Source organism: Mirounga angustirostris, unplaced genomic scaffold (genome assembly GCF_029215605.1).
Source record: "Mirounga angustirostris isolate CCGP_5_RB_7025 unplaced genomic scaffold, mMirAng1.0.hap1 SCAF_1, whole genome shotgun sequence".
NCBI lineage: Eukaryota > Metazoa > Chordata > Mammalia > Carnivora > Phocidae > Mirounga > Mirounga angustirostris.
Window position 1 is genome coordinate 85,952,706 of NW_026991709.1, and position 25,927 is coordinate 85,978,632.

The 25,927-nt window shown below is 37.5% G+C and overlaps 1 protein-coding gene across 6 annotated transcripts in view; it reads left to right on the top strand.

Annotated features, from left to right (window-relative positions):
• Positions 1-25,927, top strand: part of ZMAT3 (zinc finger matrin-type 3) — a 41,950-nt gene that overhangs the window by 10,309 nt on the left and 5,714 nt on the right. For 4 of the 6 annotated variants that reach the window (XM_064585140.1, XM_064585126.1, XM_064585143.1 and 1 more), the window contains 4 exons: positions 11,445-11,564; positions 13,874-14,040; positions 14,162-14,262; positions 17,725-23,855. In XM_064585140.1, the coding sequence (XP_064441210.1) occupies positions 11,445-11,564; positions 13,874-14,040; positions 14,162-14,262; positions 17,725-17,936 (600 nt within the window). In that variant the 3' untranslated portion in view covers positions 17,937-23,855. Of the gene's footprint in view, positions 1-11,444; positions 11,565-13,873; positions 14,041-14,161; positions 14,263-17,724; positions 23,856-25,927 lie in introns of those variants that run through there. The other 2 variants (XM_045903359.3, XM_045903356.3) reach the window with 2 other exon arrangements.

Consider the following 25,927-nt stretch of genomic DNA (forward strand, 5'->3'; position numbering starts at 1 on the left):
AACAACTACTAGCTTCTTAATCTTTCTTTTTATTGCTTAAAATCCATTTCATTTATCTTCATTAAACCCACTGATTTCCTGTTCTAATTTGGGCTAGTTGTTTCGTAACTGGATCATGACTTCATGGTGTAGCTTATTGTATATCCTAGAGTTTTTAATTGCTTTTCTTCTTTTTCCTTCTTTTTCTCTCATAATGTATCTTTATCATAACCTCATTCCCCCCTCCAAATTCTTACACTTTCCATTGTGTGGAATCCCTGCTTTATCCTAGATCCCCCCAACTTCCTGTTCCATTTGCAACTGATTGCCACCTGGGTTTGCTACACAGCTGTCAAATTTGGATTTCTCTTCATTGCCCTCTGGCTTGGGCTAGAATTTTCTAAATATGCATGCTTTCTTTTTATTTTTCAATCTTGTTTTGTTGGAGTACATCTTCACATTACTTGAAGGAAGAAGAATTTTATTTTATTATTTTTTTTTAAAAGATTTTATTTATTTATTTGACCTAGAGAGATACAGCAAGAGAGGGAACACAAGCAGGGGGAGTGGGAGAGGGAGAAGCAGGCTTCCCGCTGAGCAGGGAGCCAATGTGGGGCTTGATCCCAGGACCCTGGGATCATGACCTGAGCCGAAGGCAGACGCTTAACGACTAAGCCACGCAGGCGCCCCAAAGGAAGAAGAATTTTAAATATAAATGTATGTTACAACACATCTCTGTCTTTTTTTTTTTAAAGATTTTATTTATTTATTTGAGAGAGAGAATGAGATAGAGAGAGAGAGCATGAGAGGGGGGAGGGTCAGAGGGAGAAGCAGACTCCCCGCCGAGCAGGGAGCCCGATGTGGGACTCGATGTGGGACTCGATCCCGGGACTCCAGGGTCATGACCTGAGCCGAAGGCAGTCGCTTAACCAACTGAGCCACCCAGGCGCCCCACATCTCTGTCTTTAAAATAAGCGAGAGAGTAATAAGAAATAAATTTTTCTGAGCCCTCGTATGTCTAAAAATGTGTGTATTATGTCTGCATATGTGACCATTCATTTTCTGGTTGAAAATTACTTTTCCTAAGAATATTAAAGGCTTACTTAATTGTGTGTGCATGTGTGTTTGCTTTTTTTTTTTTTTTTTTTTTAATCTAGTATTGCTGAAGAGAAATCTTACTCTGATTCTTATTCTTTTGTGGGTGACCTACTTTAATTTTGGGCTTCATTCCTCCTGGAAGCTCTTAGGCTCTCCTTTTGATCCTTGGTATCTGAAATTTTACAATGATAGCTGTGTTTAGTTGTGCATCTTTCTTTCGTTTGTCTTGGTCAGCACTGGTAATTCCTTTCAGTTTGAATATTCCTGTTTCTCTTGAGCTCTGGGGAGTTTTCTTTGATACTGTTTCCTTGATAATATTCTTCTCTGTATTTTCTCTGTCTTTTTTCCTGGTAATTCTATTAGCGCTAGCCTGGACTAGCTGGCTTGATTCTTTATATTGCTTATCTCTTCTCTCTTTTATCATTCCTTTATTCCTGAGAGGTGTTCTTTTTTTTTTAAATTTTATTATGTTATGTAAATCACCATACATTACATCATTAGTTTTTGATGTAGTGTTCCATGATTCATTGTTTGCTTATAACACCCAGTGCTCCATGCAGAGCGTGCCCTCCTTAATACCCATCACCAGGCTAACTCATCCCCCCACCCTCCTCCCCTCTAGAACCCTCAGTTTGTTTCTCAGAGTCCATAGTCTCTCATGGTTCGTCTCCCCTCTGATTCCCCCCCCTTCATTTTTCCCTTCCTATTATCTTCTTTCTTTCTTTCTTTTTTTTTTTTTTTAAAGATTTTATTTATTTGAGAGAGAGAGAATGAGAGAGAGCATGAGATGGAAGAGGGTCAGAGGGAGAAGCAGACCCCCCGCCGAGCAGGGAGCCCGATGCGGGACTCGATCCCGGGACTCCAGGATCATGACCTGAGCCGAAGGCAGTCGCTTAACCAACTGAGCCACCCAGGCGCCCCCTTTCTTTTTTTTTTTTAAAAACATATAATGTATTATTTGTTCCTGAGAGGTATTCTTGAATTCTAACCCTCTATTGATTTTTTAAAAAATTTTGACATTTATGTCCTTAATTTTTAAGGGTTTTTTGTTTCTTATTATTCCCTTTGCTAGCATCTGTTTTATAGGCTATGAAATCGTGGACTTTGGGGTCAGGCTAGTCTTCACATTGTAGTCTTACTACTTACTAGATGTAGGTCATTGGAAGAAATATTTCCTAACTTCTCTGTGTCTCATGAAGAGGAATTTGATGGTGATACTAATGATACCTGCTCACTAGTGTGAATAAGACATTTAGAACAGTTCCTGGTATCTGAGATGGTCTCTACTACTGTTGGGTTTTCCTAGGGTGCAGTGGAACATGGTGGCATGGGCTCTGGAATGAGATTGTCTGTCCCCAGCTCTGCCATTTACTTGTGGCTTTGGGCAAGTTTTATTTTATTTTATTAACTTTTCAGTTTGAATAACATTTAACTTACGAACCAGTTCCAAAAGCATTACAAAAAATTCCTGCATGTACCTCATCCAGATTCCTGAAATGTTAATATTTACGTAACTGCCCTAGGGTTATCAAAATCAGGAAATTAACCCTGATAACAATAATATTATCTAATCTACAGACTACATTTCATCAGTTATCTAATGGTGTCCTTTTTTCTGGTTCCAGGATCTGATCCATGATGAAATTTTGCATGTGGCTGTTTTGTCTCCTTTAATTTGGACAGGTTTAGTTTTTCTTTGCTTTTTTAAAAATTTTTTATTGTTATGTTAATCACCATACATTACATCATTAGTTTTTGATGTAGTGTTCCATGATTCATTGTTTGTGTATAACACCCAGTGCTCCATGCAGAACGTGCCCTCTTTAATACCCATCACCAGGCTAACCCATCCCCCTCCCCCACTCCCCTCTAGAACCCTCAGTTTTTTTTTTTTTTTACAGTCTTGCAATTTTTGAAGAGTTGTTTTGTAGAATATCCCAATTTGGGTTTGATTGATGTTTTCTCATGATTGAATTCAGGTTATGTGTTTTGTTTTGTGTTTTTTTTTGGCAAGAATACCACAGAAGTGATGTTGTGTCTTTCCCAGTGCATCATATTAGGAAGGATGTGAATATTTTGCATCACTGGTACTATCTATTACTTTGGTCACTGGTTAAGATGGTGTCTGCTAGGGTTCTGCTTTGTAAAGTTACTGTTTTTCTTCTTGTGTTTAGTAAGTATCATGTGGGGAGATACTTTGAGACTATGTAAATATTTTATTTCTTATGGTGTTTTCATTCAGTAATTTTAGCATTCATTGATGATTCTTCCCTACAGTGATTATTACTATGGTGTCTGCCAAATGGTGATTTTTCTGTTTTAATTATTCTTTCTACATTTATTGGTTGGAATTTTACTTTAAGGAAGAACTTTCTGCTTTCATTCATTCATCATTCATTCAATCACCATGGATTATGGATTCTTGTTTTATTCTGGGATATAATCTATTACTATCATTATTTATCCTGATGTTTATTTTTTTCCAGATTTGACCAGTGTGAGCCCCTTCTGGTTGGTGCTTGTGTCCTTTTGACAGGTCCCTGTAATTTTTGTCATACTTCCTTAGTTCCTGAATACAAAAGATTCCAGGATTTTCTTGTATTTTCCCCAGGCCAGCCATTTCTTCAAGGAGCCAGGTTTCTTTTATTGGAGAATGGTATCTAAAATCTGAGTACAGGGTACACTTTTTGGTACTGGGATGTTATTGTTTCTAGATCTTCTCAGTGGTAGAGCTAGTAATATTTATCTATGTATACACACATTTATATTTATCTACATGCACATATGTTGAAAACTGAGTTCAGACTGGTACTTCCAATTTTAATTCAACACGACAGTGTTCATCCTAACCTTCCATCTTTTCTTTCTTTGGTAGGGAAAAACCTAGGCTTTCATAACCGCAACACACACACACACACACACACACACACACACACACACTTTCTCTTTCTCTCTCAGTATATATAGTTTGGAGTTTGATAAGTTATATCCCCATGAAAAGCAAACCTACTAACCAGGGGATAGCATTTGTGTATTGTTCTTTTTGTCTTTAGCATGATATATAGTCAAAATACTGTTTTACAAAGTTACTTAGGTTACAGAGTTGCTGCCTGCTAAGGTTCTTGTTTTGTCAAGTTACTATTTTTCTTTTTGTGTTTATAATAAGTATCATGGGGGAGATACTTCAAGACCAATAGTTTTTTTCCCCTCCTCTCCATTCAATATGGTTATATTATTCATTTTTCTATGTAGTTAGGTTTGTTTGTTTCTATTTGTATTTCATTTTGGGTCCTTCCCAATCCTTGTTGACTTTGATTCTTTTTCTAAGTTTGTGAAATGTTAAAATAGTTATAAAAGTTAGAACTATACAAAAAAGTATTTGTAGAAAAGTGCCACACCCTACCATCGCTTGTAGTCCATTCTAATTACCCTATTATTCATCTGTTTTTATTTTTTTTGAGAGAGAGCGAGTGTGTGAGAGTGGAGAGGAGCAGAGGGAGGAGGGAGGAGAGAGACTCTTAAGCAGGCTCCATACTCAGTGCAGAGCCTGACGAGGGGTTTGATCCCATGACCCCAAGATCATGACCTGAGCTGAAATCAAGTGTCAGACACTTAAACAACTGAGCCACCCAGGCATCCTTTTATACATTTTTAAATGATTTTACTAACCTGTTCAGTTATTTAATGTGTTACTATCTGGGTTTGTCAGTTTTTAATGGTATCCCAGCCAAATTGCCTATTGCAGATTCAGTGAACTTATTCTACCTTCTTCTTCCTTTTTCTGTCTCTCTTTTTGTTGCATTATTTCCAGTGTGTCATAACATGTAATATTTGAACATTAATCTTTCACCCTCATCTCCACCTTTAATTTAGTCTTTGACCTATAATTATATCTATAAAAATACTCACCATCAGCCTTTTTGCTGAAGTTTTCCCAGTCATTTCTTGGTTGGATGAAGCTCCAAAAGATTCCTCAAGCAGGACTTCTGAGTGCTGAATTCCTAGGGTTGTTTATTTTTAAAATGCTTTTCTATAGTCTTGACCCTTGATACAGGGATAGTTGGCAGTACATAAAATCCTTAGTTCACACTTCCGTTAAAGTTAAAAAAAAATACTTCTCAATTACTGCCTTGTTTTACATATTATGGATGCCATTCTAATTCTTATACATTTGTAAGTTATTTGATCTTTTTGCCTGGAGAGCTAGAAGTGTCATACCTTTTAAAAGATATACTTCAGGGGCGCCTGGGTGGCTCAGTTGGTTGAGCGACTGCCTTTGGCTCAGGTCATGATCCTGGAATCCCAGATCGAGTCCCGCATCGGGCTCCCTGCTCGGCAGGGAGTCTGCTTCTCCCTCTGACCCTCCCCCCTCTCATGTTCTCTCTCTCTCATTCTCTCTCTCAAATAAATAAATAAAAATCTTTAAAAAAAAAAAAAAAGATATACTTCAGATCCGATTGTTCGTATTAATTTTCCCAGATACCTGGTATGCCTTTTCAATATGTAGATTCAGGTCTTCACTTACTTTTGGACAATTTTCTTGGGTTATAGTTTCAAATATTAGTTCTGTTTGCTTTTTTTTTTTTTTTTTTTTGTCTTCAGGGACTCTGGTTTGACATAAAGTATTTCTTCTTTACCTGTTTCCTGTTTCCATTGCTTCCTCTATGACCCTTTAAATTTTTTTCTTTATATTGTTTTATTTTCGTGATTGCTTTTCTGTCTTTCTTCAGTACTTCTTACTACATTTTCATTTGCATCTATTCTCCTTTGGCATGTATTTACTTCTCATTTTTGGTATAATTCTCTTTTTTCTTTCCTGAGTTTAATTACCCTTTTTTTGTTTGTTTGTTTGTTTTTAAGATTTTATTTATTTGAGAGACAGGGAGAGTGAGAGTGAGAAGCAGACTCCCTGCTGAGCTGGGAGCCCAATGCGGGGCTCGATCCCAGGACCCTGAGATCATGACCTGAGCTGAAGGCAGACGCTTAACCGACTGAGCCACCCAGGCGCCCTTAATTACCCTTTTTTTTAACAAAAAAAATTCTTACCACTTTGGCCATTTTTCTTTGTACATTTTGGATTCCTGATTGAAGGTGATTTTTCATCTTCCCAAATTCTTGTATGAATATATTTAATTCAATTTGGAATGTTGTCTTAATAGTTTTCTTCTGTTTCATGTGTTTTTTGGGGGTAGGTTTCACTTGCTGAGATATGTTGATTTTTTTGGTAATAATTTTGTATAGAATTGATTAGTTTTCATCTGTTCATTATGTGGATTTTGGGTGGTTTATGAGAGTCTTAATTCAGTGGCAATCTCTTTTATAACTGTAGTAAAGTTCACTTGTTCAATAATTTTTTGTTTTGTTTTTTGGTTTTGTGGTGGTCAGGGGAGGGTTTGTATGTCCTCCAGTTTTTGTTGTTGTTTTTTTGCTCTTTTTTGTTTTGTAGGATGCTAGCTTTTCCTGTTTTGCTTTTTATCCCCCTTCACCTCCCAGTTGCCAAAAGGGGCCTCTTCCTTCTTTTTTTCTCTTTCTCCTCCAGAAGCCACTTTGGCACTTTAGGTCATGTGTACATTTAAGCCCCTGTCCAGCAGTCAGTGCTCTGCTCCACCAGATCATGGTTTAGTATTTACAGACAGGGTGGGTTTATTTTTCCTGGTGGTGGCTTGAAAGCAATTCTAGGCCTGCTGCTAGCTCCCTTCTCTCTTTCCTGCAGTTTTGGTCAGACTGCTCTCGCTTGCTGTGAATGCTTGTGGCAGGAGCATGAGCGGTTGCTCACTGGAATTTGATGTTTTTCCCTTTTTTACTTATAATTATTTTGAAGTCTGGGCATTCTCTGGCTTCTGGTTCTGTGGAGGGAATGGCTTCTCTGTATTTTATTTGTTTTTCTTACTATCTTGCATTGTTTGTAGAGGGCAGATGGGGACACACAAACCCAGGCACCTGCTGCCGAGCTTGCTGGAAACTCTTGGGCGAGTTTTTAACTCTCCGAGTTAAGTTTCCTCATATGTAAAGTGGGGATAATAATTTTACCTACCTGATAGAGATTTCATGAAGATTGCACGAGATAGTATTTACGAAGTATTTAGAACACTGCCTGTCGTGTAAGTGCTCAAAGATTGTTAGTTGCCATTATTATCATTATGTTATAGATGTAATATTGGCTTGAAAACTGTGAATACTGCTTTGGAAATAAAATACTTGATACTATCTAAAGTTGACCCTTCCTGCAGTACTGTGTACCTGATCTTCTGCCTTTTCACAGACATGCTTTAGTGCCTGCACTATCTGTTCTTTGGTTCCTACTGACTTCTTCTGTTGTCATGCAAATGAGCCTAAGTAAAACCCATCTTTAAGACCAATCTTCCATTTACCCATTTCCCCCTTCTAACTCTCAAACCTATCTCTCTGCTCCCTGTCACAGAACTCTTCTAAAAAACAAACAAATAAATAAGTAAATAGTTGCCTATACCTGTTCTTTCTACTTTCACATCTCCCATTGTCTCCCCAAGCCATTCTGTGTGACTTTTTAATCCCTAATACTCTAATGGTTCTAAGTTATTCTTGACCTCTCATTTTAAATCCAAGCATTACTTCTCTGTCCCGATGTTACTAACCCCTCAGTAGCATTCGACCTGGTGAACAACTCCTTTTTTTTTGTTAGTGTTGTTTTAAATTATTATGAAATACTTCAGACATAAAAAAGTACAAAAATAATATAATGAACATATATATTGCCATCTAGCTGAAAGAGTGAAAACTGTTCATTCAACTGAAGCCCCCAAGCATCCCTTCCCAATTGTATCTTTTCCTGTACTCCTAGATGTAGCTACTATACTGAATTGATATTTATTGTTCTGCTACTTCTTTTGCACTCTTGCTACATATGTGTTTTCTTATGTAATATGTGGTGGTTTTCATGTTTTTAAGTCCCATATTAAAAAAATTATTCTCACATATCTTTTTTTTGCAACTTGTTCTTTTCATTTAGCATTTTGTTAGGAGAATCATTAATGTTGCCATGCCTGGCCCTGGAATGTTTATTTTCACTACTGTATAGTGTTCCATTGTATGAATAGACTATAATTTATGCATTATCCTATAGTGGATACTTCAGTTATTTTTTATTTTTTAAAGATTTGTTTATTTTAGAGACAGAGAGAGTTTGAGGGGGAGGGGCAAAGGGAGAGGGAGAAAGAGAGAGAGAGAGAGAAGTAGACTCCCTACTGAGCATGGAGCCTGATGCAGGGCTTGATCCCATGACCCTGAGATCATGACCTGGGCCGAAATCAAGAGTTGGACGCTTAATGGACTGAGCTACCCAGGTGCCTTGACACTTCAATTATTTTTACTTTTCAGTGTAAGTACTAGTCCTCCTAGGAGCATTCTTATAGATACCTCCTTGTATGTGAGTTTCTGTTTGGTGATACCTAGAAGTATAGTTCCTGGGTCATAATGTATCTAATTAGATTCTTCTTTTGAAACACCTTATTCTAGGCTTCCATCATACCCCCCACTTGTCCGGTTTTCATTTATTTGATAGGCCAGACATTCTCAATCTAATTTTCTGGATCCTCATTCTCTATATTATACTGTCCTGGGGCTTTGTCCTTAGCTGTCTTCTGTCTACCCAGCTCTAGCTTGATCTACCCTCATTTATCCCCCATGCTAATGCCAGGTTGATTTTTATCAAATGCAATCCAATCATATAACTACTTTGCTTAAAGGCCTTCAGAGGCTCCATTCTGTTTCACCATTAAGCTCCCTAAGTATCTCGACTCCTACTCTTCTCCAAAGGATCCAGAAGACCATCTCTCCTTGTGGCTTCTCACCATAGCAGGCTGGACTTTTGATCATACTATTTTCTCTGTTCACAATTTTCTTTCCCCTTACTCCTTACCTTCCTGGTAAACTTTTGCTCATTTTAAAAGATGACTTGATTTTCTCCTTTTCAGGGAAGCTTTCTCTGACACATTTAGGCAGAAGTAAGAAATTCCTTCTCTCTGTTTTCCTGGCAGTTTATTCATTATCTCCATTATAATACTTGGTTCATTTACTCAACAAATCTTACTGATGGCCCACTGTATGCTAGAAAGTGTTCTAGATATCGGGGATAGAAGAGTAAACAAGACAGGTCCTTATTTTCAAGGGGTCTACATTCCAGAGAGTACAAAAGAGAAACAAACAAGTAAACAAACAATATTTTAGATTGTTCTAAGTTGCAGTAGGATCAACCAGACTGTGTGATAGAGAGCGTGTTGTGTAGAGTAGGGGAGAATGGCGGGACACTTCAGATTCAGAGAGATGCCATTTGAGTTAAGATCTGAAAGGTAAGAAGGAGCCAGCCAAGCAGAGATCTGAGAGAAGAAGCTTCTAGGCAAAAGGAACAGCAAGTACAAAGGGCCTGGAGCTAGAATGAGTTTTATGTCTCACAGTGTATATTCTGATCTCTAAAGTCTGAGATCAGAATAATAGCATGGTTGGGTTCCAGTAAGGTCCTCTTCCACACTGTAGACAGCCAACTTCTCCTTGGATCCTCACATGGCAGAATGAGGGAGAGGGAGCTCTTGGGCTTCTTTTTAGAAGGGCACTGATTACCCTCATGATATAATCCCCTCCCAAAGGCCCCATGTCCAGATACCATCACATTGGGATTAGATGTCCACATAGGAATTTTGGTGGGACACATTCAGTCTGTAACAGAGGTGGAGATAGATAATTTGGGAGCTACTAATTTGTCAATTATATTTTCATGCTATGAGACAGGGGAAAATAATGTAGATGGAGAAGAGAGCCAAGGGTGGAGCTTTGGATGTTGCAGGGTGAGAGAATGAGAAGTGGTGGGGTAAGAGGGCATCCTAGGAGACAATAGCAGGGAGTATTCATGGTGTTGTGCTGCCTAGAGTTAGAACACAGTGAAGCCACAGATGTGACCCCTGGATTTGACTCCCTGGAGGTCACTGCGACCATGGCAAGAGCACCTGTAGGGCATTCCAGTGATCAGAAGATAGAACTCATCTCCTTACTTTAATTAACTGCTTACATATCTGTCTTCTCCTCTTGAGTGTGTGCTAGTCCTTTTTATTTCTAGGGCTTAGCATATACTAGATGGTGGAAGAAAGTTTGCATACAGGTTTGAAGTTTACAGTGCAGTCTGAAGAGTAACATATTGTTTCACCCTCATTTAGAATGCTTTCAGACCACTGCCCCTTCCCGCAAGTTTCTGTCAGTTCAAGGAATATAATAATGTGAATAACTACTTAAAACGTGCTGAGAGAGGCAAGTGCATTTTAATGAGGTTCACAGTGCCTCCTGAAGCCATCCTGAAGTAGCACCAAAGGGTCTTGCTTTGGATTCAGAGGGTCTGCCTGAGTCTCTGGCTCCATTACCTAGCCCAGCTGAAGGAAGGTGCCAGGGCAAGTCCTCCACACTCTGTGGATTGCAGCTCCTCAGCTGTCATATGTGGATAATATTATTATTATTATTTTTATTCATGAGAGACAGAGCGAGAGAGAAAGGCAGAGGGAGAAGCAGGCCCCCAAGGAGCAGGGAGCCCGATGCGGGACTCGATACCAGGACCCTGAGATCATGACCTGAGCCGAAGGCAGACGCTTAACCATCTGATCCACCCAGGCGCCCCAATATGTGGATAATATTAACAACTTCCTCTTACAGGAATTTTTTTGTGAGCAGCAAATGAGCTAATGCACACAAGAGCCCTTTGCAAGTAAAAAGATACTCTGTAAGTGCTATTTTTGTAAAAATAATTGGATTATCCATTTCATTACTGACTTATAAAATAGATTAGATCATAGTGTAATAAAATTCGTATTTAGGCAGTGGCATATGAATGGCAACAAGTTGGGGGAGGAAGTAGATCACTGGAAAGTGTGATACTTTTCCAGAAATATATAGGAAATTAACTTCTTTTGGCTTTGTTCTCTTATCTTTCCCAGATAAATCATTCTGTTAGAACCAAAGTGTAGACTCTTTTACTTTAAGATCTAGTGGGGTCTTTGCCCCAGTGTTGCGTATATCTGCAAGAATAAAATGTAGTTAATATTGCTTGGGCTTTTTTCCTCCATTTTTTCTATTTTTTAAAATGAATACGTGAACTTGAATTGACACTTTTTTTAAAAAGATTTTATTTATTTGTCAGAGAGAGAGAGAGAGAGAGAGAGTACAAGCATGGGGGAAGGGCAGGCAGAGGGAGAAGCAGGCTCCCCACTGAGCAGGGAGCCCGATGTGGGGGCTGGATCCCAGGACCCTGGGATCATGACCTGAGCTGAAGGCAGACGCTTAACGACTGAACCACCCAGGCGCGCGGCACATTTTTTTCATGTTGATTACTCATTTCATTTTACTTCTAGGGTAAAAATCATGGTAAGAAACTCCGAAATTACTATGCAGCTAACAGCTGTCCTCCTCCTGCCAGAATGAGCAATGTGGTAGAACCTGTGCCTACTGCAGCTGTTCCCGTCCCCCCACAGGTGAGACACATGTATCAGGGTGGGAGTTGTCCTCTGCACACATGTTCATGGATGAAGTTTGTCATCCAAGGAGCCCATCAAGGTACAGTTGGGCAGATACTCCTGCAGGGTTCTACTTGGCACTTTTAACGCCTCAAACTGTAGTGCCAGGTTTAAAGCATGCCAACATCCGTGACCTTGAGATTTCTCATTGGCTTTGGTTGTGATGCATGAAATGAAGGAAGAAATATTGTTACGTGTGTCTTTTTCTTGGCATGTCTCAGAATTCTGGGTTAAAAGACCCTGAATGTCTAGGCTATGCCCTGAATGAAAAGAGCGGTTTTTCAACATTTATTTCTTTGTTGTAGTTAATCCCATTTAGTTTATATTTGCCTTCCAGCAAGGTCAGTTTTTTGAGATTGCCCCCTTTCTTACCTCTACGGAGAGAGACTGTATAAACTTTTTCTGGACTTCAATATAATGACACACACTTAGATCCAAGTTCCTTTCACTGTTTGGTAGATAAAGTACGTTTTTAGGCAAGATAATGCTGTACTTTAATAGCCTCTGAAATATGGATTGTATTCCTTAATCTGTCTTTGTCCATAGAACAGTATGTGGTCATAAATAATAACTCTAATTGAGTACTTACTATGCTGAGCACTCTGCTAAGCGCTTTTCATACATTGCTTCATATAGGGCTGGGACTAAGGTGAGGTGAAGGATGCACTTGACTGAGGCACAAAATTTAAGAGGGAGCCAAAACACTCAGTAATGAAGATAAATATTTTAATGTAATATTTTAAAAATCAAATTAATATGAAAAAATCAGTGGTAAACAAAATGTCAAAAACTTAAAGCTGGGGTAAGTATTACTGATTTTCCTTTTGCTTCAGGCGGCAGTATGGCTTGGGATGGCACTGTGACTGATCCTGTCTTTATTTAAAATCTTGATATTTTGTTTACAATGATTTCTTGTGTTAGGTTTGATTTGTATAAATGGTCCATTAACATATTATTTATCTTGATTGCTGAGATTTTTGATGCACTCTTAAATTTCATGCCCATGGTAAATGCTTGCCTTGCCTCCTTCTAGTCCTGGGCCCTAAACTTCATTTCATGCTTCCAAGAGCTTAGAAGTATTGGCCTTATTACTTGGAGTGTAATTCATGGGCCAGCAGCATTTGTCTCACCTGGAAGTTTATTAGAAACTCAGAGAAGCTAAGAAACTTGTCCATGGTGTTACGCATTTTGTGAAATAGTGGAAGAATTTCTTTGACCTTGCACCTCTCCGCCTAACCACCAGGGTGTAAGTTTACTTTTCTGAACATCAGTTTTCCAGTCTTTAAAACGTGGATGGTAACACCAGCTGTTCCTCCATCCTCACGAATTTGTGGGGTAAATGAGAGAGGATAAAAACAGAATCAGAGAACAGGAAAATACCCAGACAGATCTTCAGGCTGAGCCGTTTTCAGGGCCCCGATTCCTGCTCTGGACAGGACAGCCGCTCCCAACTGTTTTCCCCAACCCCCTCCCCGAGCAAATAGCCTTTCCTAGCATAGTCCTTTGTGGTTTTTTGGAGACTGCTTTTCTGTCCCCCAGGAAGTCTTCCCATCCTGGTGAAACAGTGCTGTTTCCTTCAGCTGGTCCTGCTAGGATATGCTTTCAGACTCTTTATTATGTCTTTTATTCTCCTCTAGCCAAAATCTAGTTTGTCTTTTTTGTTAGCCCATCAATATTTATTGAGTATATACTATCTTCCAGGCCTGTGTTAGGTTTCTCTGAACTCGTTTCTCAGCCTGGATACAGTTGCCTGAATCTGCTGGTTATTTTTCCCTAGTTATATTATATCCACAGCTATTTTGTAGACTCTTTGGGGGACAGAGGCTCATTTGTAAATATATGTCTACATATCCCTTCTGCATTAGGTAGCAAGCCCTATAAACAGTAGGCATTCATTAAATTCTCGTTGATGGATTCTAGAAGGACTTTGCCTTTCTGGTAATGTGATTTTAGGCTTTCCCTATACTGCCCTGAATCTTCTGTGCTTCTTTAAAAAATATCTCTCCATGGAGATAGCAACAAGCCATTAACCGGTTTGGTACAAAGGTGATTGTAATACAAAACCATGATTGTCTCCCAGCCTTTTTTTCTTTTTCTCTTTGTTGTTTTTTTTCTGGAATGAATTACATCCTCTCCTTATAAAGCTGAGTGCTTGTGGTCATACTGTCACCTTTGGTTATCTTTCAACTCTTAGAAGGAATTTTGAGGGCAAGGAGGGCATAAGCTCCACATTTTTTTAACTTTGTCTCTTGTGTCTTTGATGTCAGATGGGCTCCTTTAAGCCGGGAGGCAGAGTGATCCTGGCCACAGAGAACGATTACTGTAAGCTCTGTGATGCCTCCTTTAGTTCTCCGGCTGTGGCTCAGGCTCACTATCAAGGGAAGAATCACGCCAAGAGGCTGCGGCTGGCGGAAGCTCAGAGTAACTCATTCTCGTAGGTATTGCCATTTTCTCTCAGGCCAAAGTGCTGTGTAAGACTGACCGTCTTTAGAGAAAAAGAGTCCAAAGGGATCCTTGTTTAGAAGTCTCACGCTTTTAAAATCTCTTTTCTCCAGGGAATCCTCAGAGGCCGGTCAGCGGCGGACCCGGAAAGAAGGGAATGAGTATAAGATGATGCCTAATAGGAGGAATATGTATACAGTACAGAATAATTCAGGTATCCTGTGGATTTCCATGTACCTTGGCTACATTCTGCAAATGGTCTTCTTTATTTTTATTTCCTTTAACGGTAATAGATAGCCCTGAGAATTTGGGGTTAGCTAATTGTTTTGTTCCATTTGTCTAGTGGCTTTTCAAGCTGGTGTTTATTTCAGGTCTTATTATTTATTTATTTATTTATTTTCGGTTTAGTATATTATTTGTTTTGATTTTAAATCATAGTTTATGTTTTAAGGTCTTTGATCATAGTCCCTTTATACTGCTTCTGATGTTTGCCAGCCGAGAAATGTAAAATTCATTATAAAAATGGGCTATTTGGTTTAAAGTTACACCATGTTAAGTCTCCATTTGTTGGGGAAAATAAAAAGATTGAGCAGTGGCTTTAAACTGAGGTAGTGAATCAGAATTACTGGGGGAGTTTTTACAAAATACACATGCCTGAACCATGACTTAGAGATTTTCAGTCAGTAAATTCGGAGTGGGACCCAGGCATATGTGTGTTTTGACAATGCTTGCTCAGTGATTCTGATATACATCTTCAGTTCAGAACTGCTGCGGTATAGGAATGTTTTCTGCATTTTCTGATTATCTCCAGTAGGGAGAGTTGAACTGAATAGTCCTTCATCCTCCCCCTGCCACAGCCTCCAACGCACACATACAGCAGCAGGGGTAACTCATGTGAACAGTAAGTCAAATGAAAAACAAAAAAGTTAATTGGAAAGGCAAGAGAAACATAGAAAAAGGGACTTATAGAAAGCATAATGTAATATGATTGATAAAAGTTGAAACATGTATCAGTGCTTATAATAAGTGTAAACTTATTTAAGTCCCAGTTAAAAGACAAAGATTATAAGATTGGATTAAAAAATTCAGCTGAGGGATGCCTGGGTGGCTCAGTTGGTTAAGCTTCTGCCTTTGGCTCAGGTCATGATCCAGGGTTCTGGGATCGAGTCCCACATCAGGCTCCTTGCTCAGCGGGAAGCCTGCTTCTCCTTCTCCCTCTGCTGCTCCCCCTGCTTGTGCTCTCTCTTTCTCTCTCTGACAAATGAATAAATAAAATCTTTAAAAAAAAGGTTCCACTTAGATGTAATGAACACTGGGTGTTACATAAGACTGATGAATCACTGAACTCTACCTCTAAAACTAATAATACTCTATATGTTAATTAATTGAATTTAAATTAAAAAATTTAAACGAAAAAATAAAAAAATAAAAAAATTAGCTAAATGAAGGAAGCTGAGACAGCTGTGTTAATATTAGATAAAATAAACTTCAGGACAGAGGGCAGTTTAGACTACATTTTCTGGCTGGAGTACAATTAAATGAGAGGTCAACAACAAAAAATATATTTAAAAAAACCCTACAAAATTTCCATTTGTTTGGAAATTTTAAAACACTTCTAAATAACTCCTGGATCAAAGAAGAAATCATACTGGAAATTAAAAATTCTTTTTTTAAAAGATTTTATTTATTTATTTGAGAGAGAGAGAGCACTTGTGCATGAACAGGGGGGAGGGTCAGAGGAAGAGGGAGAAGCAGACTCCTAGCTAAGCAGAGAGCCTGAGGCTATGCGGGACTTGATCCCAGGACCTTGGGATCATGACCTGAGCTGAAGGCAGATGGTTAACTGACTGAGCTACCCAGGCACCCGGAAATTTAAAATTCTTAAAGTCAAACAGTAATAAAAATATATTAAACTTTGTAGGATACAATGAAAGTAATATTTTGAGAAAAGTCTTAAATATTTATTATAGTAGAAAAGAAAGCAGAGAATTAATAAGCAATGGTCCAACTTAAGAATTCAGTTATATAACTGGGTATTTACCCAAAGAAAACAAAAGCACTGTTTTGAAAAGATACATGCACTCCTGTGTTCATTGCGGTGTTATTTACAATAGCCAAGATATGGAAGCAATCCAAGTATCCCTTGATAGATGAATGGATAAAGATGTGGTGTGTATACACACACTCACACACACACAGAGTCATAACAATGGATGAGATCTTGCTATTTGCAACAACATGGATGGACCTAGAGGGTATTATGCTAAGTAAATACAGAGAACAAATGGTTGCCAGGGGAGGGGAGGATAGCTTTGGCAAAACAGTGAAGGGGAGTGGGAGATACAGGCTTCCAGTTATTGAGTGAATAAGTCAGGGGTAAAGATACAGCATAGGGAAAATAGTCAGTGGTACTGTAATAGTGTTGTATGGTGACAGATGGGCTATACTGTGTGAACATGCATAATGTATAGAGTTGTTGAATCACTATGTTGTTCACCTGAAACTAATGTAACAGTGTGTGTCAGCTATACTTCAATAAAAACAAACAAACAAAACCCCCCAAACCTAAAATACATTAGTTTTAATTTGGTTTACCTACAAATAAGTCACATTGAGTATTTTCAATGCTGGAGGAGAATTTATTCAGGTAATTATAGATTAGCTTTTTTTTTTTTTAATGCAACAGGCCAGTAAATTCAGTTTAACATAGTTAAAAAGAAGTTAGTTATGTAAAAAGAAAAAAATTACCAATAATTCCACCAACATTTTTGTATATGTCATTCCCATCTCTCTGTATATTACCTCTTTGAAGTAGAAATGTGATTATATTTTGTGATATTCTTGTTTCACTTAATAGCATAATCACATTTTCATGTAATCAAAGAAAATCAAAGAGTTTTCATTACTTACAGTGACTGCATGGTTTTCCGTTGCATTCATTACCATAATTTTTCAAATCATGTATTTGATCTCTCCCTTTCCCACATCCTCCCATAAAAACTTGTATGCACACTGATGAAATAATGTCCTTCTTGATAAATCTCCATGCAAAAATTCTTGGTGTTTTCTTAGGATAATTCTTAGAAGTAGAATTTTTGGATTAAAGAGTTAGCATAATTATAAAACTTTTCATATAATGTCTAGAAGTTAAACAATTTTTAAAATTTTATTTACTCTTTAGAGACATTGTCATTTGGAGCTGGGGCTGGGGTTTGGTTCTACAGTAACCTTTCTGACAGTGGTTGGAGGAATCATTTTAACTTCTTAGATGGAACCTGTATAAAATTGTAATTTATTTTATTTTATTTTAAAGATTTTATTTATTTATTTATTTGAGAGAGAGAGACAGAGAGAGAGCACATGAGAGGGGGGAGGGTCGGGAGGGTCAGAGGGAGAAGCAGAATCCCCGCCGAGCAGGGAGCCCGATGGGGGACTCGATCCAGGGACTCCAGGATCACGACTTGAGCCGAAGGCAGTCGCCCAACCAACTGAGCCACCCAGGTGCCCTAAAATTGTAATTTAAAAAAATCTATTAATTTTGCATTCATTTAAAGCTGAGAGTCTGTGAATTTTATAATCTGAGCTCAGCATGGCAAATTACAGTGATAATCAGACTGTCGTCATTTGTTTAGTGCATGTTTTGAAGTGGATACATCATTTTTATCTCTTGCTTTAGCAGGTCCTTACTTCAATCCCCGCTCTCGGCAGAGAATCCCGCGTGATCTGGCCATGTGTGTTACTCCCAGCGGCCAGTTTTACTGCTCCATGTGTAATGTTGGGGCTGGTGAAGAGATGGAGTTCCGGCAGCATTTAGAGAGCAAGCAACATAAAAGCAAGGTGTCTGAACAGCGGTACAGAAACGAGATGGAGAATCTAGGCTATGTATAGTGGTCGTTGTATTCAGATAGAGCAGCTTTTCCTGCCTGTTGTTTGCCTTCTGTCAATATGCCCTGCTTTTGTGGTCCTTTTGATCTGAGTCCATTCCTCTGCTTAATGTTAATACGTGTAACCTGCAGTGGTACCATGAGATGTCAAGACTGGGGAAGGAAAAGAATGTGCTTCTTAGGTCATGATGCGTTTTCAGGTCAGTTGTGTTGAGTTACTTAGAGCATGTGACCTACCTACCCCACGAGAAATAACTTTTTATCTTGACCAAGTTCTGGTCAACTAGTAGCCTGATCACTTAGAGCTTTAACTATTTAAAAACTTCACCTTCTTTTGCAGTTTTAGTTTTATGTACTGTTAAGTAAAGAATTTTATTGACTCCTTACTTCAGATAACGGTAAAAACTGGTAAGCAGAGATTTTGGTTTCCCAAGTTTTCTTTGGAACCACCTCAACGCAATGCCTTGCCAGTAGGATATACGATTATAAGCAGCATTAGGGTCTTTCCCAGTACGTGTTTTCCCCTTGTCTTCCCATTATTGATTGAAATGCAGATTTTCTTGGATTCATACACTTCCAATGTGCTTGTAGACTTCCAAATGGTGAAATTTCATTTTCACTTGTGGATTTCACACATTTAAATGCCGGCTTCTTCCTTCCTCCCCCCTCCGCCCTCCCCCCCACCCTGCCCCAGTTGAATTAGCTTGTTTAATAGGCTCATTTTCATGCCCCAGCTATGTTGTGAGCTTTCCAAGCCCCCTGTTCCAATATCCAATGTGTTTAAGATAGATATGCTATTTTTTTAAAAAATATTTTTCAGGTGGTTTTGGGAAATGTAAAGACGTGTTTGATTTTTCAATGTAGAGTTATTCATTGATAATAACGTACTTATATGATGGTCTCGATTTTAAGTTCAGATCTCTTGATATTTGTTTTGGCAGACTTTTTCGATGAACTGATCCTTAGGGTTTATTTACATTCTTTGCTGTCTTGCCAGTTGGTTGGTTGCCCTGAAAAATACTACCCCCTTCCTGTTTCATAGATAGAGAGGAGTTAAAAAAAAAAAAAAAGTTAACCAGATTTTAGTATCATCATTTCCAGTAGTAAAATACATGAACTTTGGTTTCCTTCTTTATAATTCAGCTTCCTTAAAGGTCATAGAAATACATTATGGATTACTTTGGTATCTGATAATTATAACAGTATTATTATTATTATTATTATTTTTAAATAAGCTCTAGTGTATGGCTAGATAAATGAATGGAGTACCCTATGAACTTTCATTAGTTGTATTTTATCTACTTACTATATTTACATGGATAAGACTGGTGCTCATCCATACTTTTTTTGAAAGGCCACATCCACCAGGAAGTTTATAATGAGCAGTATCTTTGCACTATGGTCAACTCACATTTGATTGCTTTTATTACTAATTAAAAATGAAACTCCTATTATTCTTTGAGAATTCTATAGGCAAAGAGATGGGGAGAAGGAAATTATAATCATCATTCCTTTCCTTTAATCTTTATGAACAGTTTTTGAGCAACCTAGATCCATATTTAAAATTCAGTTTTGGGATAACCACTGGTAAAATATCAAGTTGCTCTTCTGTTGAAGTGGTGGTTTTTTGAAAAATAGAACCTACATTTTTTTTTTCCCTCCCAGAAACAGGAGAATGAAGTAACATTATTGAGATTCTATCTAGAACTGTGTCTCTGAGTATAATAATCCTTTTATACAATCGATTAACTTAGGGCAATTTAGAACTTATTTTATTGGTCAGTAGGTTACTCATTTTGCTGCTAAGTATAATTTGTGGGTAGAATTTAATATTACAGTGCTGGCCACTTAGTTCTATAATTATTTAAAAATCTTATTTTTCCCCTTTCTCTGTAGTCTATGTGTGTGTGTGTGTGTATATATACACGTATATATATGTATATATATGTACTTATATACATATATACACACATACATATATATTTATGTGATACCATAGAGAAGATTTCATTGGATCCTTATTTCAGGTAATAGTAAAAGATCATGGATAAGAATTTACAGTTTGTAAAAGTGGCATTTTTCCACTTTCAGTTTTTCCTTTGCAAAGAAAATTGAAGGATTTCCCCCACTCTCCCCACTTAACAATTTTGTTACATATATACAAAAAGCAGTGGACTTAAAGGCCTTGATATTTTTCCTGGCCTTGCATATTCAGGTTTCCAGTCTCCCAGTGCCCTTAATGGATGTTATGAATGCATAAATGCATTTTCTTTAAAGAAAAAAGTTAGATTTATAGTGTTATTTCTTACTTGCTCTATTTCTTTGCACTAAAAAAGAGCTGTGTTTGTTTTATATGACATTTTAGATACCACATTGCCTACAATAACTCGGTTTGTTCCTTAATTTCCAAACTGTAGGAAGTTGATAACTTCCATGATCATTTATAGAGGTTACATACACATCCCCCCCCCCCCCCAATCGCAAATCTCTATGACAGTGGGTTATTTTGAGCTTGTTACCTTGCAGTATTCTCCTGCACTCCATAGGTGATACAAAGGTGACGGAGGTGGTCAGAAAGGAAATACCTAAATAAATACATGTCTGCATGGTACAGTTTCTCACCTTCATGCATTCCTATTAGACAGTGTTTTTTCCCTGTTGAAGAAGGCCATTGTTACTACCATAGTCAGTGATACGTGATCTCCGTTGGTTTCCTTTTGTGCAGTCCAGTCCTGCTTTGTAATGTGCTCTAGAATCCGCACCCTGTGCTGCCCAGGAGTCACGTTAGTATCTTTTTATATGCTGTATACAAGGACGGACAGAGGCCTAAACAATGGAAGACCTTTAGTCAAGTCAATAGATTTTAGTAATCATCTGCAAGAAGAACTCATAGCATCCAAGTCTCTTTTCTCTGTGAATATCTCTGTGTAAGTTGTCATTTGAAGTCCATGTTAGAAGATAACAATTAGAAACTCTTCTTAAGATATTGAGGGCCAAGAAGTTGTAAAGGAAAAATTCCATGTTCCAATTAAAAGATTGGACTGCCTATGCAGCGTTTGAAGTGTTTTTTTCAACAAGTTAAGCTACAAAACGGAGTGTACCATGTAAATCCTTTTGGCTCCACACTGAACAGAAAATACTTTGTTGGTCTTGTCTTTGTATATCATGTACTACAACTTGTAAATATGTGCATGTTTTTTATTACATTTGTCTGCTTGTCTCTTATTGCACTGAATTCTGCAAGATGCATAATATTTTATACTGTTCATTTAGAAAAAGTTCCTTCTCCAACTCTTCCTCATTATTTCCCGTCCTAATGAGTCTTAGAAAACCATTTAGGATTTTTTTAAACTCTAAGATTGAATGAAGAATCATGGCTGTCTGAGACCATTCTTATGTTCCTCTGACTTACACAGCTGAGGGGAAGCATGAGATCTTCCTTCCACCTTATTTTACAGAACTGATATCTTGCTTATAGCTACTGTCTACACTTTCAGTGAGGGGAATGGGAGAAATATGTTTGAGCAAACATATTTGCTTAAATCTTCCTCTGTAGATAGAGTCTAAGGATTAGTGGTGGGAATTATGACTCCTTCACTCCTGAGTTGGCTGGGACTGTGAGCAACGACAGTTTGAGGACTGTCCAGTGACCTGTGTAAAATGAGTCTTGCTTGTGTCAGGGGAGACATAACTGTTGGGCATGGTATCCTCTACAGAGAGGCCTAGGGATGGTGTGAAACCTGTTTTGTTTCCCTGATATTGGAATGTAGGCTGAAAGTGCTCTCTAAAGAACTTGGGGAGGCATATATAAGACAATAGAACTTCAGAAATAGAAATATTTTGTCAATATAGGCAAAAGTTTAGTGCAGGCTTTTGAACAAATGCTTAAGAAATATTCCACCTTACCAACTATTTTTTTTTTTTTTTTAACCAGCCAAATTACTGTTCAGGAGTTTCGTACATAATAATAGTGTTTTGTTGTTGCTTTTGTTTTTTGGGGGTTTTTCTTGGCTGTAGACCTCTCTCATCGGAAGCTGTTACTAGCAGTCTAGCTGAATGGACAAATAGCTGTGTAAATAGCTTCTCATATGACGTTTCTGCTGATAGCTGTTTGACTTTTTCTTCCCATTATGAATGGGAGGATCATTTGTAAATTCCCTTTCTGGGTAGCTACCAAAAAAAAAAAAAAAAAAAATACTGGCTTATGGTCCCATGTGACCCTGTCCCCATTAAGCCCAGAATATGAGTGCCTTTAGCAGGTTTTAGCATTTCACAGAGAGAAGAGATGATAGAATTATTGCCATTAATCAGAATTCATAAAACAGAGGCTTGGAATAGCAAAGGTCTGTGTAAATTCTGCATTCTGCATTTTTTTTTTTTTGGCCTAATGCGATTTCAATTTGAAACTGAGTAAAACTGTTAACATTACTGATCAGGAACCATACACCCTGAAAATAAATCCAGTTGTCCCAGGCTGACAATAGTCATAGATTATTTTTCACCTTGATCTGTGTTGCCTTTATATTTAGTGAATAGTAGTATGGTGGATTGGGAAGGGCTTGACACTGATATTTGGAAAAATTTTATTCCAGTGGTCTTTTCAAAACTTGTCTATTCTGTAGGGAGGAGAGAATTATTTACTTGCAAATGAGGTGTGTGAAGAAGAGACTGTCTTTTCCACAGTACTTACTGTGTTAGTTCATCTCGATGTTAAAGAAAGGATCTTCAGAAATTGGATTTGAGGCCTTAAGCAAAAATTCCCACTTCAGTTAATTTACAATTCTAAATTGTCTGAGTCTTTAAAACACACTGCTAAATTAATTTTATTGTAGAAATAGTAACATTTCCCTCAACATTTTATTATGAAAAATTTTAAACATACATTGGAGTCAAAATTTTTTTTACAATATATCCACCAGCAAATTCTAACATCAACACTTTACTAGGCTTGTATTACCATATATATGTCCATCCCTCTATCCATCCATCCATGGAGTTTTAAAAAATATATATTTCAGTGTGAATTTCAGACAATACATTTCCCTTAAATACTTCAGCATAGGTATCATTAACTAGAGTTTATTATCTGTTTAATATGATTATCTTTTAAAAAGCAGTGTGTGCAGTTGATAACTGGAACCAAATAACATGCATTATTTTCTCTTGTGGACTTTAGCCTTCTGGTTTCTGTTTTTATGTGTGCTTAGCGTAAAGGAAGACCACTCCTTTCCAACCTCAAGTTTTCTGGTGTTGGTAATTTTAAATGCTTAGTTGTCACACCTTTTAAAGTTCCATTAAGAATTTTTTTCTTTATCCCTCTTCTATGATATATTTTTGCTGAACTATGCAGCTTCTTTAAAATAACTGTAAGTTATGGATTGGGGTTTATTAAATCAGCTTATACCTCATTTCATTCTATGGATGCTTTTCTCCATGAAACCATGTCTCTGTCATTACTTTCACTTGCTCTACCAGCACATAGAGAGGTGGAGAGTCAAACCCATAGATGATTAGCTGTTTTAAACAACTCACGAAGAAGATTTTGTAGTTTTGAAAGTTGAAACCATTAACTTCTCTAAAGCCTTTGAATTCCCTGAGAATTGTCATTGCCCATGCTGCCTCTAGCCATAATTAGCAGGATCAAAAATGATTGTACTGTACAATGAGTTGTTGAAATTGTGAGCCTTAGTAACCATCTTTAGCTTTACTCTAGTACTGTTTAGAAAAAAAATTTTTTTTGACACATGCCTTTATTTTTATGCCAATTTTTTTTTTTGGACAAAATCTGAAGAATTTAAGTGACTTGCTCCAGGTCATGAAGATTCAATGGATAAGTCAGAATCGGAACTTCACTGTTCCTGATTCATAATTCTTGTGCTTGTGTGATAAGCATCGTGGCTTCCAAGATAACTGAACATTCCTTTGGGGACCTTAAAATGAAAGTATGTATTTTTTACTGATTATTTAGTTTTTAGGCATTTCATGATTCTTTGAACTTAAAGATTTTCTTCACGGTCATGTTCCTCATTAAGCCAATGTAATTGCTAAAAACCTCACTTCACTGTTGAATACCAACTAATAATGCAGGTTTTATCAGATTTCTTTTTGCATTTAAATAACCTTCATGATTACTCATAACTTTTTCTATGTAAGTGCTTAAGTGACCCCGTCACTAGTGAAAATAAATGTTGTATATCACTGATTCAATGTATATTCTCTACATGATATATTTTTTTAAGGAAAAGTAACCCCACGTGTCAGGATGAGTGATATCCTAGGGCAAAGCACATATAAAGTTTATTTCTACTCTGCAAATCTGGCATTTACGGGAACAAAACTCTTTTAGAGTGGCTGGTCATTGTTTTGCCTTCCTTTGGTACTTGAGCACCCTTCTGTGGTTTTGTAAATCAGTGTGTCATTTTGTAAGAATTTCATGTTGATTCTGTGTTAATTGGTGTTCACCTTGTGGTATCCTCAGCTGACCATAATAATTTAGTTTGGGTATGGTGTATCTGCTTTGAAATGCCTTACTAGAGCATGTCAGATTCTGCTTTTCTAAAGCATTCCATGTATCTGCTAGGGCAATAAGTTGCCTCTCTTGGATGTATGCTCTAGCTCCAGAAGCAAAACTGATTTTGCTTTCACTGTTAAGGTTGCATTTTAGTGTAGTTATTGTTTTAAATTAGAGAATAAAATCATAAAAAACCAAACAAACAAGGGAGACTTTAGAACCCTTCATTTAATGGCATGGCAAACTTTTAAAACTGCTTTTGCTATTTCACTAGAAAAATATCTAGTAAAGGATATGGCTAAAAACCGCCAGCCAGAACTGTATGAAATTGGGGTTGTTTCCTAAAATTTTTTCTAAATGTCATACAGGGGTTTAACATCTGTGTATGTTGTTGGGGCTAAGTGCCAGTCACCAATTTGGAAATCTGTTTGCATTCTGGGGCTATAAAATGGCAAAAGTGTCATGGGATTAAAACCAATCAACTGTGAATTGTGAAATTGAAATTGCTTTTTTGGTTTTATTTTCTTCCGCATATTGAATATAGAAATCCAAAAGTTATTTAAAATTTACAGTGCTTATGTTGATGGCTCATTTTGGCTGTGTATCCTCACTTATGTACTGATTTCTGATAAAAGCTTGACATTATTATAACAGGTATTTTGTGTTCAATTTAATAAAACAGTTTCTGAGTCTTGTCTGCACATTGTTTTGTTCTGAGTTGGAGATCACGGGAAAAAGATACACTGCACTGATGTGTTATTTTCAGTGCCGATGGTCAGTGGCTGTAGGTTCACCGTTCATCAGTCTGCACGTGATCTGCCGTGGACTTCTTGAACTTGTGCAGAGTATTGTCAGCTCTTGGGCTTACAGTAGACTTGACCTAAGTGGTCCCACTTCTTCTTCCCTACATCACTGGAGTTAGCCTGAGACTGGAGCGAGTTCTCAATTTTATTGATATGTTTTAAAATTTATCTTCCCTTCAAATTCTGAGAAATTTTGGGCTTAGCAGGACCATAATCACTGCTTCTGAAAATAAACACATATGAAAAGGCATCTACCCATTAATCTTTTGGGTGTTTCACATATAAAAATAATCTTATAATTAGCTTATATATACAATATATTATTGGGCTATGGTCATTTAAGAACTCTGGTTTACTCAGTGCAATGTGCTTTTGATTTTAAATGCTCATTTTAAAAAGTAGATTATAGGTCTGGGAAGGTGCTGTTACGGTTTGTTTAATCAGGATGCAAGACACATACACTTACTGTCGTGGGAAAAATTCTTGTGTCTGCACAAAATAATGTTTCTGAATGAAGTGAATAGATCACATTGAGTCTGTCTGTGTGTTGTAAAAACACTCAAGGCAGCACATTTTATTAAATCATCTCTAAGAGATTTTTAGCTTAAAAGAAAGCTATGATAATGGGCATCAAAAAATAGAGCCTTAAACCACTAGCTTTTCTTTTCTTCAGGCATTTCT